This window comes from Pseudorca crassidens, chromosome 8, assembly GCF_039906515.1.
Source record: "Pseudorca crassidens isolate mPseCra1 chromosome 8, mPseCra1.hap1, whole genome shotgun sequence".
Taxonomy (NCBI): domain Eukaryota; kingdom Metazoa; phylum Chordata; class Mammalia; order Artiodactyla; family Delphinidae; genus Pseudorca; species Pseudorca crassidens.
This window is the reverse complement of record NC_090303.1, coordinates 37,668,950-37,686,637: the sequence shown is the minus strand read 5'-3', so window position 1 is coordinate 37,686,637 and position 17,688 is coordinate 37,668,950. Positions and strand designations below refer to the sequence as shown.

At 34.7% G+C, this 17,688-nt stretch overlaps 1 protein-coding gene and 1 long non-coding RNA gene across 3 annotated transcripts in view; one reads left to right on the top strand and one right to left on the bottom strand.

Annotated features, from left to right (window-relative positions):
* Window positions 1-17,688, bottom strand: part of LOC137228993 (uncharacterized) — a 359,733-nt gene that overhangs the window by 3,479 nt on the left and 338,566 nt on the right. The gene's annotated exons all lie outside the window — the stretch shown is intronic.
* Window positions 1-17,688, top strand: part of AHR (aryl hydrocarbon receptor) — a 48,762-nt gene that overhangs the window by 19,306 nt on the left and 11,768 nt on the right. Inside the window, exons 3-5 of the mRNA XM_067746222.1 lie at window positions 7,682-7,785; window positions 14,836-14,925; window positions 17,490-17,613. Coding sequence (XP_067602323.1) covers window positions 7,682-7,785; window positions 14,836-14,925; window positions 17,490-17,613 — 318 coding nt within the window. The remainder of the gene's footprint in view (window positions 1-7,681; window positions 7,786-14,835; window positions 14,926-17,489; window positions 17,614-17,688) is intronic.

Here is a 17,688-nt window from a genome sequence, read left to right as displayed (position 1 = left end):
ACCTTCCATAACTAAAACTGTTAAGATTTAGAGATTCTTTTAAATTTTAATTTATGGACTTAATATAATCAAATCCATGCAGATTGAAACATGGATGGATGAAAAGAATGGTAGGACATTCTTATTGAGTCAGGGTATTGTGGTATTCAAATCCTGGCTTTTATAGTTAATAATATGGCCTCTTTGGATCAGGAATTTAATCTCTTTTCCTCAGATATCCTAACTTACAGCAGAAGAGTAAAATTCTATGAATAAGTAAAGTGAAAAAATAATTTTATGATATTTTACATAGGATACTTTTATCTCTGAGTGTTTTCCTTTGCTTTGACAAGTATATTTTTAAAAACAGTGACAAATATATAACAGAGTTTCAAACTGAACCTACACTCATTATATCCTTTATTATATATTTTGCTTCTTTCTTGTCTCTTTTAAATTTACTGCTTTAATAGGTTTTCTCTTTGATCATTTCCTAGTGTTATATGACTCTAGGATCCTTGATCCTTAATTGCTTGGCCATGAACAGTTCCAGTTGGTCATAAATTTATGAGCTTAGCTTTCTGTTTTAAACAGAGATTACCATTGGGGGAATATTAAAGCCAGCCAACTTTCAGCAGTTTTCTCTTTTTTTTTTTTTCCCCCAGGACAGATTTTAAATGTTTGTAGTTAAATTATTTGACTTTTTGTGAGTCTTTGCTGATCTGGTTAATGGAAATATACATTTGCCATGTTATAGTGTTTTAGAAACTATTTTCACATGTAATATAAAATTAATCACTCGAGGGTCTGTAATAAAACACATTTATATTACCACTAATCATTTTTATTTAGTAATTTATGTGTTATTTTTTAATCCTGCTCTTACAGCTTTTTGACTTTTTAATCAATCATTTTTAATCAGTAGCTCAAATTCATTTATTTGTTTGTAGTTGGAGATTTAGATTTTGGAGTCATCATAATGTCATTGGAATAGTATTTTAAACTATTAAGTGAATAAAATATTCCTGGGGAAAGCATATAGAATAAGAGGGAAAATACCAAAGATGAAATGCTTCAAGGATGGGCAGAGATAGAGGAAAGCACATCTCTGTGTGTGGAATACGAAACTGTGCTATGGTGATAATGAGTTTGCTCAAAGATGACTTCATTTGTCAAGTTCTTAAAGGGGCAAAGAGAAAATTGCATATGAAAGTGTAAACTAAAGTGAAATTAAAGTCTACAGAAAAATAATAATACTAGAGGTGGTAATTTCTGATTCTTGGTTGTCCATAGAAGACATAACGCCATTCAGGTGTCAGCCGTGGGAGGTTGAGAGAAGAGACAGTCAAACTGGATCAACTTAATGAACCTAGAATTGTCTGTATCGAATTCTTCTAGGCTTAAATTTGCCCACATGATGTGGGAGTGCCTTCATGGTCAGTTTTACAGAATATTCTGTTGCCTCCTACATTTTTGATAGTGTCTAGTTTCAAGTGTCTAGTCTCTGTGTTACAGAGGCAGCTTCCCTCTCTTTGTCCTGGCCCAGGAGAGGGAGACTTTGTCATGTAAGGGGCGCACCAGCAGGCAGGGGACATGGGGGTAGTTCGGTTACTAACCCTGTGGCTTTAGATTAGACCTTTGTCATCACTGTTCCACAGAGTCTTCATCTTCTCAGCATGGACAGTAAGAATGCTTGCCTGCCTGATGTTTTAAGTGTGTAGTGGGTTTATCCTAAAAAGTAAGATCTTTGTGAACCACAGTTATAAAATTTAAATTGTATACAGTTGACCCTTGAACAACACAAGGGTTAGTCGAAAATTGGCATATAACGTTACAGTTGGCTTTCCATATCCATGGTTCCTCCATCTCCAAAGTTCTGCATCTGTGGATTCAACCAATCACGATCATGTAGTGCTGTACTATTTACTGGAAAGAATCCACATGTAAGTGGACCTGCCCAGTTCAAACCCCATGTTTTTCACAAGTCAACTGTACATACAGAATTTTTTGTTATTGCCCTGTGTTTCAGTAGTAAATTATGTGGTTCTACTATCATCTTTATAAAATTGGGATTAGAATTACCTCCTGAAGACATATTAATAATGAACTCTTTAAGCAGAGGAAAGATAATTTTAGAAAGTATGAAGGAATGAGATCCAGAACATTTGTGAGTTATTTCCTAAATCCTGATTTTCTAAGTCACTAGTTCTCAAAATGTGATACCTGCCCCTCAGCATCACTTGGGAACTTGTTAGTAATGCAGACTGTGGGGCCCCATCCTAGACCTACTGAGTCAGAAATTCTAGAGGGTGGAGTCCAGCAATGTGTTTCAGTAGCCTTCCAGATGATTCTAATGTCTATGAAAGTTTGAGAATCACTGCTCTGGCTGATTAAATTTTCCTACTTAGAATGCAGTTTTAATTCCACTCTTGTTTATGTGGAAAGCTAAATGCAACTCATTCCCCACTGAAAAGGTAAATTAATTGCTCTAGTTGGTTTCATTAATTCAGAGACCTAACATATCGTTACAGTAGAATTGCATGTAACTAAACGTAAAACTGGAAAAATGTTGAGTAACATCTTTGGAAGTTAGTTTCCACTTAATCGAGAGTGAGAATAGATCTAACTTTTAAGGATTTTTGCAGCTTTAGAATGATGTGTTTCTTTAGATTTGCTAAAAAGACAGTAACTGCCAGTTATGCAACCTACATTCATTCATAAAGATATAAACTAACATGTGCCTTTTTAAAACCCGAATTTACTTTTTTTCTGCCTTGGTGAGTAGAAACTTATAGGCAGAAAAAAATCTGTGAATATCATCAGAAAGCACTGAACTGTGTACACCTAATCTTTGTCTCCTGAAAACTTAGAATATAACATAGTTTTTTAAAAAAATTTTCGGTTTCTTCCTTCTTTCCCTCAAAAGGACAATGCTTCATTTACCAAACAAACAAACAAACTTGATGTTACTGAAGTGAAATATCTATCTATTACCTCAAAGGATCTAGAAGGAACTCACTTCAGGTACACTTATATATGATTGGAAATTATTTGTAAATACTCATCCATACTAGACTGGGGATGTTTTCCGTATATTCAAGAAATACTACATTACTTAACCCTTTCTAATTTATAGATGCAGTTGGTTGAATTTCATAATAGGTGATAGCTTTGCTCTCTTTTATGCTTATACGAATGTGGGAATGGAATTTAACTTTTCCTACCAGAAGTAATAAAGGGGGATGATAAACATTATTGTAAAATAAATTGAATTTATGTCAACAATTAGAGATTAAAAAGCCTTATGCTTTTTCCTGGCAAGACATTTACCATGTCATCTTTCTGTTTAAATGCCAACTACAGTAACAAAATACAAAGTATAGTTTACCACATGCCAATATTTGTTCCCCGTGAATTTCTCTCTTGAGAAATTCAGAGCATGTTTTTTGAAGAGGAAATATTTGGCTTGTAGGGAGAAATGGAAATCTGAGCTTAGATGTATAAGGAAGGAAAGTGCCGTATTAGGAAACACGGATATGATTAAATGCATGTGGGAAAAAGACTTGAATCAGTTGGTAATAATTATATGGGTAATATTATAATCTGATAATGCTGTGATATATTTACACTCTAAATTCCATTATCAATTAAATTCTTGTTTAATTGCATCATTGATCTCTCAAAGAACAAATAGTTGAAATATTTTGACGGTTTATTATCTTAATATTCCGCTGAATGCTGAAAGTCAGAGCCTTACACTTTGGAAGGTGTAAGCCTTACACTTTGCACATGTGGGGAGGATTTTAACAAATGTCTCTTCAGTACGGCCAGTGTTTCTCGAGTAGCAGAACTGGCTTATGACTTATTTTCAGATATTATATTTTGTTTCTATGAACTGCCATGTATTTAATTCCAGGGGTGTAATGATTAAAGTGTCTTCTGTATCTGATGATGCATATAATTTTTATAACAATTTACATGTTTGAAGTACCTTCAGATTTATGTTGCACAGTCATCATAGCAGTCCTGTTAGACACTCTTTAATGCTCCCTGTTTAGAGATGAGAAAACACTCAATTATCCCTAGTTTGCAACTTTTAGTGTCAGCTTCCATAATGGTTTGAGGGTGTGTAAACTCAGCATATAGCCCATTTTCTCCATCCTTGACTATCAGTTATAGATTCAGGCATTAACCCAGGTACTCTACATGTTATTTTAGCTCTCACAAGAATTTGTCTCCAGAGGTATCACTGTCCTAATTTAAAGATGAGGAAACTAAAGGTCAAAGGTGGTTAGCATGGGAGAGAAGTCTGGTAGGTGATTAATAATAGCTCATGCAATTAGGATTAGGCTACCTGGGTTCTTATCTAGGCTCTACCACTTAAAGCTAGAACCTTGGGAAAGTTTCCTAACCTCCTTAAGTCTCAGTTTCCTAATCTACTGAAAGGACAGTAAGGCCAGTTCCATAGAACTCTTATGAAGATTAAATAAACAAGACGTAATACATGGAGACTGCCTGGCATACAGTGTGGGCTCTAAGTATCACATATTATTATGAAGGAAATTATTTAAGGCCACTCAGATGGTAGGAAGTCATATCCCCACATCATCTTCTTACTCTTTTATTGCTTTCTGACCAGGGCAAGAAATGTATATGTGAAAGTGAGTAGTATTAATTAATACATCTTCCAGTAACTTTAAGAAGGGAGAGGTGGTAGGTATGAGATCAAGAAGTAGAGGACAAACTTCATGGAAAGGCAAAAATTACATAGTTTGGGTCAGGTGGCTAGGACATAAAATAAGTTTTCTAAAAAGTCATATTAGTATTTTTTAGATGAGAATGGGAAGGAAGTGCACCCTTCCTCGACTCATCTTCGCACAATATTTACTTGAATTCTTAACTGATTAATTATTAGGCTTAAACAAGAGAGCAACAGAAATACTTGTTTGCTTGTTTTTGGAAGAACCCTCCAGTGGTCCTTCCCCCAAATGCATTTACCACTTTTCCTACTTAAGCAGTAGTTATACATACGTATTAAACATTGTCCCTCTAACATTTAGAATTGTAAGCATTGTTGTTTAGAAAGAATTTATTCTTTTTCAAGTTCCTCTGATACTTTAATTAAATTCCATCCTGGTACTTAATGTTTTTGACATTCTTTACCAATATTTTTGACATTCTTTTCTAGTTCTTCATTTCCATAGCTTATATGCCCTACTTAAAGGCAGAGTCTGTCTAATGTCTAATTACATTGGCTAATATCCCCAATACAAGACCAGAAACAAATTGTAAGTTACTGAGATGAATGGCCTCTTTCATTTCTTATTCAGCTTCTCAGTGGTCCAATAACTCTAGTGGGAACTGACATCATTCCACTGATTAAAAGTTAACTTTAAAAGATTCCTAATAAGAAAATTTAGGCATTGTAAATTTGACACAATATCTATCCATTTTTAGGATGACTTTGCTTCTTTCATAATGTCGGGGTTTGGGTTTTGTTGTTTTCTTTCTAATAGCAAATCTTATTGATATTTGGTATAACTCTTAAATTGTGCCTCGTACTGGAGCTTTTGGAAAAGTAGGAGAGTGTAGTTAACCCTTACATTGTGAGGTTTTAATGCGTTCAAGCAAATGTGGCCACTGGAAAGCAAGGAACAACAAATCTGTCCTTTACCTTTCAACGAGAAAAGATTAAGCCTTTCCTTTGGTCTTGGTTAACTGTTAGATCAGTTAGTTTACCTCAAACTATATTTTGGCCTAAAGAAATCTGTTCTGTGGCCTTTTGGAATTGTTATATTCAGAGGCCAGGTTTTTGGCTTCTTCTTTCAAAGAGATATGCTTCAAGTTCTGCAAAGGCAAGGACTTGGCATAAGAGTCCAGTGTGACACATGCACTGCTGGTTTACCAGAAAATATGCTTCACACATGAAAATGTTTTATATGTGATGCTTTGCTCAAACTGAGAGAAAAATCTGGTTATTAATATATCTCCAGCTTATCACTGAGCCAGATTATCCTTAGCGCTTAAAAATCCAATGAAATAAGAAATCTTAAAAGGAACGTCACAGTTGGTTTGGCTTAATGGTTTCTCTTATTTTAAATATCACAGGTTAAAAAAAGATCAGAAAAATAGAAAGATGGTGTAATAGTGTGTCTACAAGTTTCAACTTTATAACAGGGCAATCTATGAGCTTTAGGAAATACTGCTAATAATTAAAGCTACCAACTAATATTGAGCTGCTCTACGTCAGGAACTTCACATATATTCTAATTATTCTTCACAACGGCCCTGCAGGGTGTTTTTGTTTGTTTGTTTGCTTTTTCAATTACCACTTTACATATTAGGAGACAGGCTCAGAAAGCTCACACATTTAGGAAAAGGCAGAGCTGAGATTTGAACTCAGCTCTGTCAGATACCAATGTCCATCCACATGTTTTAACTGAGAAGACATTTGAGAGTGCTTGGAAAAATGCTAAATAAGTAAATGGTAACAATTATTATTTCTATTCAGCTGTGCTGCCTCCCAGACTATAAATGCATGCACACACACACGATGTGGAGAGAGATGGGAAGGTGGGGAGATGCAGCATTACTGCGTGGTACCCTCTATAGTAAGCATCCCACCATCCTGTCAGACTCCCGTTCACATATGCAATCCATAAGCAACTAGAAGATGATAATGAAAGAGAAGCCACATTACAAGGTGTAGTAGTACCTAGGAATAGACATAAAAATACTTTTTTGTGGAAAACTTCAAAACATTCTAGTGGGACAAAAAATACAGACTTGAACAAATGGGAAAACATACATGTTCTCAGATTGATTCAACATCATAAAGACATTAATTCTCCATGAATTGACCTATAAATTTAATATGAACTTAATAATACTACTAACAGTTTTTTTTACCTTAAAACTAGACAAGAGGATCCTAACCTCAATGGACATATATTTCTTAATAAGGCATTTGGTTGATTCTTCTCACCACCCAGTAGTTCACAGATGTTAAGATAAATATGTAGAGACATACTAAAAATATTTTTATAGGTTAGGTTGTGAGGAACCTTATTCTCCTAAATAGATAAGAACTGCAGGAGTGTTTATAGCAATGTCGTGGCAATTCTTTGAAACTCCTTAAGTAATATGCCAAAAATCATATAGTGAACTCATCAAAAATTATCTTTAAGAATCTGTCAGGGACTTCCCTGGTGGAGCAGTGGTTAAGAATCTGCCTGCCAACGCAGGGGACACGGGTTCCATCTCTGGTCCGGGAAGATCCCACATGCTGCGGAGCAACTAAGCCTGTGCGCCACAACTACTGAGCCTGCACCCTAGAGCCTGCGAGCCACAACTACTGAAGCCCGCGCTTAGATCCCATGCTTAGCAACAAGAGAAACCACCGCAATGAGAAGCCCGCACACCAACGAAGAGTAGCCCCCGCTCGCCACAACTAAAGAAAGCCCTCGCAGCAATGAAGACCCAAAGCAGCCAAAAAAAAAAAAAAAACACCAGAATCTGTCAGCTGACTGGAAACCACCCATTGGCAAAGGATTGTTCACTTAGTTACTGTAGTACCAGTAGATACCAATTTTTCAAATTATCTCTGTGTTTGGTGTACAGAGGTTTTTTATTATAGCTCTTTGAAACTGCTTATTTTAAAAACCACCTATACTATATCATTGTTTTTCCCTTTTTTTCATAGTTGCATTAAAGTCCACTCCAGCTGACAGAAATGGAGTCCAGGACAACTGTAGAACAAAATTCAGAGAAGGCCTGAACTTGCAGGAAGGAGAATTCTTACTGCAGGTAAATTGTAGTAAATATAGTTCGTTTTCATTAGGACAGTTATAAATGGAGAATTAATTAACAGCATTTTAATTATCCCCAGTTTATTTAGGACTCACCCAGCGTTTCATACCACTTTCATCTGAAGTACAATAGCGGTATAATGTTAGTATTGTACATGAAAAAATGGAATTTTATGAAGCATATTTATTAGAAGTCTAGTTATCACTTTCCATGTTGCATTTCTTTAAATAGCAAGAACTCCTAGATTATTTTAAAGGTTCTCATTTAAGACACTGGATTTATGTATATGTTTTGAGGAATATAGCTCCATTAAAATAATTGTATTTGTTAAATAGTTTGAAATTGTTCTTAACCTGAACTTTATTTTTTTCAATGTGTTCTTATAATTATATTTTCTTTTAGCAGCTGTGTGTGACTTATCACCTTGCTACAGATTTTTTTCAACAACCGTCAGCCCTATTGTCATGCGCTAGAACTTGGAGAGTTTCTAGTAGATTTGTCTATAAAAGTATTTTAAATCTTTTCCAATTTTTCTTTCTTTTGGATCTGATACAATGCTCGATTCTCAGTTAAAATTCTCAGGTATTTATCTTATTAAAGAAAGATAGAATGAAGATGTGTGCTATAAAGAATATATATATATGTATAACTACATCACTTTGTGGTACACCTGAAACTAACTCTCAACACTGTAAATTAACTATACTTCAATTAAAAAGATGGTAAAAAAAAAAAGAAACTAGTTAAATAAAATAAAACAGAAAAGATGTGTGCTATAATCTGCGCTATTACTATTACATAATAATTTTCAATTCTACCCAGTGAACTGAGTAGAGAACTTAATTTGTCATTGTGACAAAAAGTAGCCATAAGTTTCAGTAACTCCATTCATTCAGTAAATGCTTAAGTGTAACCTAACAATTTATAAGATTTTATTATAATTTTGTAATTGTGTTCATATCCCTGATACCGAAAATTAACTTTTGCTTCCATTATGTTAGAAAAAATTAAATATATTCAACCGTGAGTTGTCCTCCTCCTGCCTCTAGCTGAGGATTTTTATGTATATTAGCTGAAACGTAAAGACCCCTTATTCAGGTCACAGGAAGCATTCTAATAATTGCTGCTGAATGTGATTAAACATGCATCTTAGTTTATGTAGTAAAGTAATAAGGAAGTTCTTTATCTCAAGTGAAAATAGACAAATGTGGCATGCTTAACACTTGTTAAACTGCTTTAAATTATGGGCCAGTGATTATTTTTTAACATCTTTATTGGAGTATAATTGCTTTACAATGGTGTGTTAGTTCCCGCTGTATAACAACGTGAATCAGCTATACGTATACATATATCCCCATATCCCCTCCTCCGTGCGTCTCCCTCCCTATTCCACAACTCTAGATGGTCACAAAGCACCGAGCTGATCTCCCTGTGCTATGCAGCTGCTTTCCACTAGCTATCTATTTTACATTTGGTAGTGTATATATGTCCATGCCACTCTCACTTCATCCCAGCTTACCCTTTCCCCTCCCTGTGTCCTCAAGTCCGTTCTCTACGTCTGTGTCTTTATTCCTGTCCTGCCCCTGTGTTCTTCAGAGCCATTTTTTTTTCTTTTTAGATTCCATATATATGTGTTAGCATACGATATTTGTTTTCCTCTTTCTGACTTACTTCACTCTGTATGACAGTCTCTAGGTCCATCCAGCTCACTGGAAATAACTCAATTTCGTTTCTTTTTATGGCTGAGTAATATTCCATTGTATATATATGCCACATGTTCTTTATCCATTCGTCTGTTGATGGACACTTCGTTTGCTTCCATCTCCTGGCTATTGAAAATAGTGCTGCAGTGAACATTGTGGTACGTGACTCTTTTTGAATTATAGTTTTCTCAGGGTATATGCCCAGGAGTGGGACTGCTGGGTCGTATAGTAGTTCTATTTTTAGTTTTCTAAGGAACCTCCATACTGTTCTCCATAGAGGCTGTATCAATTTATATTCCCACCAACAGTGCAAGAGCGTTCCCTTTTCTCCACACCCTCTCCAGCATTTATTGTTTGTAGGTTTTTGATGATGGCCATTCTGACTGGTGTGAGGTGATACCTCATTGTAGTTTTGATTTGCATTTCTCTAACGATTAGTGACGTTGAGCATCCTTTCATGTGTTTGTTGGCATTCTGTATATATTCTTCGGAGAAATGTCTATTTAGGTCTTCTGCCCATTTTTGGATTGGGTTGTTTGTTCTTTTTGATACTGAGCTGCATGAGCTGCTTGTTAATTTTGGAGATTAATCCTTTGTCAGTTGCTTCGTTTGCAAGTATTTTCTACCATTCTGAGGGGTGTCTTTTCGTCTTGTTTATGGTTTCCTTTGCTGTGCAAAAGCTTTAAGTTTCATTAGGTCCCATTTGTTTATTTTTGTTTTTTATTTCCATTTCTCTAGCAGGTGGGTCAAAAAGGATCTTGCTGTGATTTATGTCATAGAGTGTTCTGCCTATGTTTTCCTCTAACAGTTTTATAGTGTCTGGCCTTACAGTTAGGACTTTAATCCATTTTGAATTTATTTTTGTGCATGGTGTTAGGGAGTGTACTAATTTCATCCTTTTACATGTAGCTGTCCAGTTTTCCCAGCACCACTTATTGAAGAGGCTGTCTTTTCTCTACTGTATATTCTTGCCGCCTTTATCAAAAATAAGGTGACCATATGTACGTGGGTTTATTTCTGGGCTTTCTATCCTGTTCCATTGATCTATATTTCTGTTTTTTTGCCAGTACCGTACTGTCTTGATGACTGTAGCTTTGTAATATAGTCTGAAGTCTGGGAGCCTGATTCCTCCAGCTCCATTTTTCTTTCTCAATATTGCTTTGGCTATTTGGGGTCTTTTGTGTTTCCATACAAATTGTGAAATTTTTTGTTCTAGTTCTGTGAAAAATGCTGTTGGTAGTTTGATAGGAATTGCATTGAATCTGTAGATTGCTTTGCATAGTATAGTATAGTCATTTTCACAATGTTGATTCTTCCAATCCAAGCACATGGTATATCTCTCCATCTGTTTGTTTCATTTTTAATTTCTTTCATCAGTATCTTATAGTTTTCTGCATACAGGTCCTTTGTCTCCTTAGGTAGGTTTATTCCTAGGTATTTTATTCTTTTTGTTGCAGTGGTAAATGGGAGTGTTTCCTTAATTTCTCTTTCAGATTTTTCACAATTAGTGTATAGGAATGCAAGAGATTTCTGTGCATTAATTTTGTATCCTGCTATTTTACCAAATTCATTGATTAGCTCTAGCAGTTTTCTGGTAGCATCATTAGGATTCTCTATGTATAGTATCATGTCATCTGCAAACAGTGACAGTTTTACTTCTTCTTTTCCGATTGGGATTCCTTTTATATTTCTTTTTCTTGTCTGATTTCTGTGGCTAAACCTTCCAAAACTGTGTTGAATAAGAGTGGTGAGAGTGGGCAGCCTTGTCTTGTTCCTGATCTTAGTGGAAATGCTTTCAGCTTTTCAGCATTGAGAACGATGTTGGCTGTGGGTTTGTCATATATGGCCTTTATTATGTTGAGGTAAGTTCCTCCTGTGCCTACTTTCTGGAGGGTTTTTATCATAAATGGTGTTGAATTTTGTCGAAAGCTTTTTCTGCATCTATTGAGATGATCATATGGTTTTTATCCTTCAGTTTGTTAATATGGTTTATCACATTCATTGATTTGCATATACTGAAGAATCCTTGCATTCCTGGGATAAATCCCACTTGATCATAGTATATGACCCTTTTAATGTGCTGTTGGATTGTGTTTGCTAGTATTTTGTTGAGGATTTTCGCATCTATGTTCATCAGTGATATCTGGGCCCATGATTTTTATTTTTCCCCTAGAATGTTCAGACAAATTGTAAACATATCCTATGTCAAGGACCCAGAATAAAAATATACTGTTGCAAAACTAGTGTTACCTTTTTAATTTTCTGAAGATTGGAAATATTTAGGTATTTAAAATAAGTGGTCTTGTCATTAATTCTGTTGGATGCCATTTGTATAGTATGTGATGCTTCCTCTCTAGTAGGAAGCATCAGACACTATACAATTTGCTTAGGGCCATACCTCTTATCACTTATGGAGCAGATGAACACATTGTAGATATGTGAAAATGGCATCTTTCATTATACACAGTTGCCATGATGGTATCTTACTTTATATTTCCAACGTGTGGTTATCCCCTAGTTATCACTTAGAGGCAGAGGATGTTTCCAGAGGTACAGTATACCATTTGGCTTGAAACTTTTGAAACGAAATCTTTTCCTTTGGTTTTAACAAAGGAGGCACATGAAGAAAATGTTACAAGATGTTTAATGAAAGTTTAAAATATTTATTTTCTTGATTAGCTTAAATTTGTTACTGTTTTATGAGGAATAAAAATAAAACAATAAAATAACTTTTTGTATCATTTCATTATCTGTTATTTGCTTTACTTGTTTATTTTCTTATATTTAAATATGTTCTATCCATTGCTACTTAATACTGTGCTTATTAATATCTGTAGCTTCATTTTTGAGATAACAGCAGTTGAAATTATAAATAACAGTACTAATTGCAGTTTATTTCTCTTATTAAATAGTAAGTGAAGCTCAACATGATTTTCAGATAGAGAGATAGTTGTGACTTAGACCAAAGAATAATAATCTCTTTTATTAATATGTAATTACCAAATTAATTCCTTCTTTTAGTTTACTAAGATAAATAATTCAGCACAAGTAATAACCTTGCTCCACATGGTATTTAAGATCATTTAATATCCATATAATTGGTATGTATATATTCTTTTAAGATTGGTATGTATATATTCTTTTAAGAGGCTTTTTGTTTTATTTCTGACAATTAACGTTTGTCTAAAAGTGCTTATCTGTCATACCCTAAATTATCTTTGTGTCACCTGGCATGCACTAATGAGCTTATTGTACAGTACTAAATTCGTTCCACTGTTCGAAAAACATATTCTACAAAATAATATGCATATGATCAATGGATACTATTTTCTAGAAGGAAGACATCTGCAAGATAAAAAAATGCAGTAATGGATATATACTATTACTGCCAGCTAAAACTTAAGAATACTCAATTTGGGGGGTGTTAATCATTAAACATTTAAGTTCTTGGTGGGTGCCTTCGCCATTTTTCATCCTGGGGAAATTGCCAGGTTTTATAAGGCATAATATCTAAAGTCAAGGATCTTAGATCCCAGTTGTGATTACATGAGTTATAGGCATGCAACAGTTGGTGATCAGTAACACTTAAAAGCAGTAGATCGTGATATAATGTTAAGTGTGCAGGCTTTAGAGCTAGACAAAGTTTACCTTCTGGCTCAGCTTTTTCCTAGCTGTATGGCCGTGGGCAAGTTACTGTGCAGCTCTTTACCTCAGTTTCCTCGATTTAAAAACTGGAATATGACACCTACTTCAGTGGATTGCTGAGGGAATTAAAGTACTTGAATACGTTAAAAAAAAAAGCATTTAGAAGAGTGGCTGTTAAATAGTAGGTGCTGTTTGTTGTCTGCATAATTAAGTTCTCAGAAGTATATTATAGACCAGGGATCTTGAAGGTGAAAGGACTTTGAGGGAAAAGGAAGACAGTCACCATATTTCTTTTACCTCTTCTAACACTGAGGGTATCCACAAGACTGTGTGAGCATCATAAGCACAGGCGCAGTACCTTCTTCAGTTTTGAATCTCAGTACTTAGCATGCATCCTCTTTGGTATGCAATATTTCATTAAGTGTTGAATGAACTACTTGCTGTCATTTATGTATCTCTCTATAGTTCACAAAGCATGATCATGTAAATCTTTATCTGCTCATTTCCACAACCTCATATTATAGTAATGGTGCCTTACGTGAATTGAGCGCCAGCTCTGTACCAGGCACTGTACAGTGCCTGTTTTTCAAACAATGACACTAAAGCTTAAAGGGGTAAATAACTTAATAAAACCACACAGTTAGTAAGAAACAGAAGAATCCAGTCCAAATTCTGACTCCAAACTGTGTGGTTCTTAAACTAAACCATTCCACGTCTCATTTTACATGAAGAAGAGTGTCTCAGGAGGGTTTAACAATGATCACATAGCATAGAGTAAAACAAGTACTGAATTAAACTCAAGCAGGAAATAAGGAGGGCTTTAGAATTAAAATATGTGATCACGATTAATGTTTAAGTTGATCTAAATACTTTTATTACCTTAGACTATAGAGATGTTAACATTGGACTTGAACCACCACTAAAAGAATAGAAAAAGAGAGGATAACTTCTAAACTAAAAGAAAGAAGGAGTAATAAAAAATAATTGGCCCAAAGCAGGCAAAATGGAAAGAAAAAAGCAGCATAGTATAAGTGGAACAGATAAAAATAACATCTATAAAATGATAGCTTTAAACCTAAATATATTAGTAATTATATTAAATTTAAATGGACTATATTTGCTGTGTACTTGTCTTAACATGTATTCGTTCTACATGTGTATTTTATGTAGAGTCCATTTGTGTATTCCTTTTCTAATAAAAAGTTTTTAAAAGTTTTATAATACTTTGAGAGCATCCACATTTCAAACTGTGTCAGTGCTTAAACTATCTTTGCACAGAGCTTTTCTTCTATCAAATTTTTTTACGGTTCTAATAAACATCTTTACACACTATCTTCCTTTAAAAGCAGTGTGACAGATTACAGTAAATGATGTGTATACAATTATATTTAAAAAACATGTACAGTATATTTAAAACAGAATCTAAAGCATGAGGAAGAAGAAGAAATAAATATTAAAGTTATTGTGATTGAGTATTAAATTACTTCTAAGCTTTTCTTTGGCAGAATCAAAAGGTGTGAATAGATTGTTCTCACTACTGGGGTATGTGGTGTTTCTGCATTTGTGGAGTGTGATAATATTAACCATTTTAAAGATTTTTTCATCAATAAAAGTAACAGCCTTAACTGAAGTCAGTATTTATGGATGATAATATTTTTATTTAGTCACATCACTAATCTTGTAACTTTTTTCCTTGTAGGCACTGAATGGCTTTGTACTGGTTGTCACTACAGATGCTTTGGTCTTTTATGCTTCTTCTACTATACAAGATTACCTGGGGTTTCAGCAGGTAAATATATTTTTCTTAGGTCATTAAAAAAATTTTTTGGAAAATTAATTTTCTACATTTAATTTATCTTATACTTAGGGACACAAGTGATAGTTTGTATATATAAAATGTAATTAAAATACATATGCTATAGAATAAAAAAGTATATGTTTGCAGCTAATATATTTTTATACTTTTAAAAATCTACTGCATTATAATTTCCTTAAGGGTATATGTGATTCATGGATTTTGTGTTTCTTCTTCCACTTATAAAGAACTCATATATATACGAAACTTTAGGGTAAGGGGCAGATAGGGTTTGGACAGGGCCAGACAAGAGAATATTTACCATCAAATTAGTTATGGATACTGGAAGGTATATGACAACTATGAAATGAATGAGGTGATATGTAAAGGTATGAGCAAAATACTATGGCTTCTCCCTTTAATTCCGACTTGTATGGATTATGGAAGCTTTCCTGAAGGAAATGGTATTTAAGCTAACCTAAAGAAAGTGTAGGTTCCGGATGGGTGGACCATTGTGGAGGGAACACAGAGAAGAAAAGCTAGACGTAATGTAGACAGTAGGTTGGCAGGCCTTGAAGGAGGTGAGCGTGTTTGGTTTAATGTTACTGAGTGTCTAGTGAATAAATGGAGTAATAAGGCATTCAGCATATTTGAGTGGCAAGAACATCCAATATGATTTGAGAAGTTTGTAAGTACACTTGAATGCTAACTACTCTTATGTATCAGTAGTTCTTAAATTCTAATGTGCATAAGAATCACCTGAAGATCTTCATAAGCTGTCATAACATTGATGGGCCTCCTTCCCATATAATCTGATTCAGTACGTCAGAGTGGGGCCCATGTATTTCATTTCTAACAAGCTCCCAGGTGATGCCAAGACTGATGGTTGAATGGCCCCGTCTGCACTGTTATATAGACTGAAGCTTAAATTACGTCATACACACTACAGAAGCCACTAAATGTTTTTGTTAAGGGGAACGTGTATGCTCCAATCTATACTTCAGAAGATAACTCTGGCATTGTGTAATGGATGGCATAGAGATGACTTCATGCTAGAAGATAAAGTTCGTAGGAAGATTTAAGTCCAGATAGCTAAAGTGGTGGAATCTGGCTACTGACACAAAGCCTAACTTAAGTATTTTTGGATTTTAAAGAAAATATACTAATGTCCATGGAAAAGCCTGTTTGCAACTTAATTACATAACTAGTTTAGTTATTATTTGATGTGATTCATAACAGTTAAGAAATCAGAAAGATTAGCTGTTTCCCAATCTGTTTTTTCTTCATATATGCATATAACCTGGATATTCTTTAAGAAAACATTCATATCTGACATTGGTGGTGGTTTATGGCACCATTTTTAAAACTGCCTCTTGTGACTCATTAGTGGGTTATGAAATTGATATAGTGGATCACCATCAATCATTCCTTTTAGTTGCTTAAAATGAAATAAAATAGAAAACACAATATTGTCACACACATGTGGAATCTAGAAAAATGGTAGAGATGACCTTATTTGCCACGCAGAAATAGAGACAGACGTAGAGCACAAATGTATGGACACCAACGGGGAAAGGGGTGGGGTGGGAGGAATTGGGAGATTGCGATCGACACATATACACTATTGATACTATGTATAAAACAGACAGCTGATGGGAACATACTGTATAGCACAGAGAACTCTACTTAATGCACTGTGGTGACCTAAATGGGAGGGAAATACAAAAGAGAGGGTATATATATATATATATATATATATATACACACATATATATATATATATGTATGGCTGATTCATTTTGCTGTACAGTAGAAGCTAACAGGACATTATAAAGCAACTATACACCAATAAAAATAAATTTTAAAAATATTGTTACACATAAAAAAAGTGTTCTGTGAAACTTTTTTCCACGTGTGTGTATACACACACACACACACACACACACACACACACGATGGATAGAAAATGTATTTCTTGCCATGAGTTGCAATAAAAAAAGTTAGAGCAATTCTGGTGGAAGGGCCATTTACTGTAGTAAATGCTGAGAAGCAAGAGGTGAAGGAGGGATTCTGACCTGGTAATGGCATAATCCCTTACTCTTATGGAATCTACTAGAAGTAAAAATTTCATATAAGGAAAATTATTAGAGAGCAGTGAAGGAAATACATAATACTATCAAGCTTAGAGAAGTCAAATGCAGCTGGATGTTCAGACAAGGTTTTGTGGAAGAAGGAGGATTTTAAAAGATCAGTAAATAGATAAAAATCAGCAGAACTTAATGTGCTGCAATTAAGGAGTGGGAAGGTGACTTATTTGACTGAAAAGCATTCACACAGGGAAGTGATGGCAAATAACTTTTGACTTGTCAATTACAGTGCTAGTCTCTTTCTGGCTTTTCCTATATTGGATTCCTGAAGAACTTTGCAAGCATTTCATTTGCGTTCATCACCACTAACAAGCACCCACTAATCTAGCAAGATTTTGAAATTAGTAAGCCCCATTTTAAAAAAATCAGTACTTCTTGTTAATTTCCTTTTTTTTTTTTTTTTTTCTTTAGTCTGATGTCATCCATCAGAGTGTGTATGAACTGATCCATACTGAAGACCGAGCTGAATTTCAGCGCCAGCTGCACTGGGCGTTAAACCCTTCACAGTGTCCAGACTCTGGACAAAAAATGGATGGTAAGAATGTTTACCAAAAGATAGTGTTGGGGATTTTTTGATATAATTCTGTGAAAGAAGGCAGAGAACCTTTAG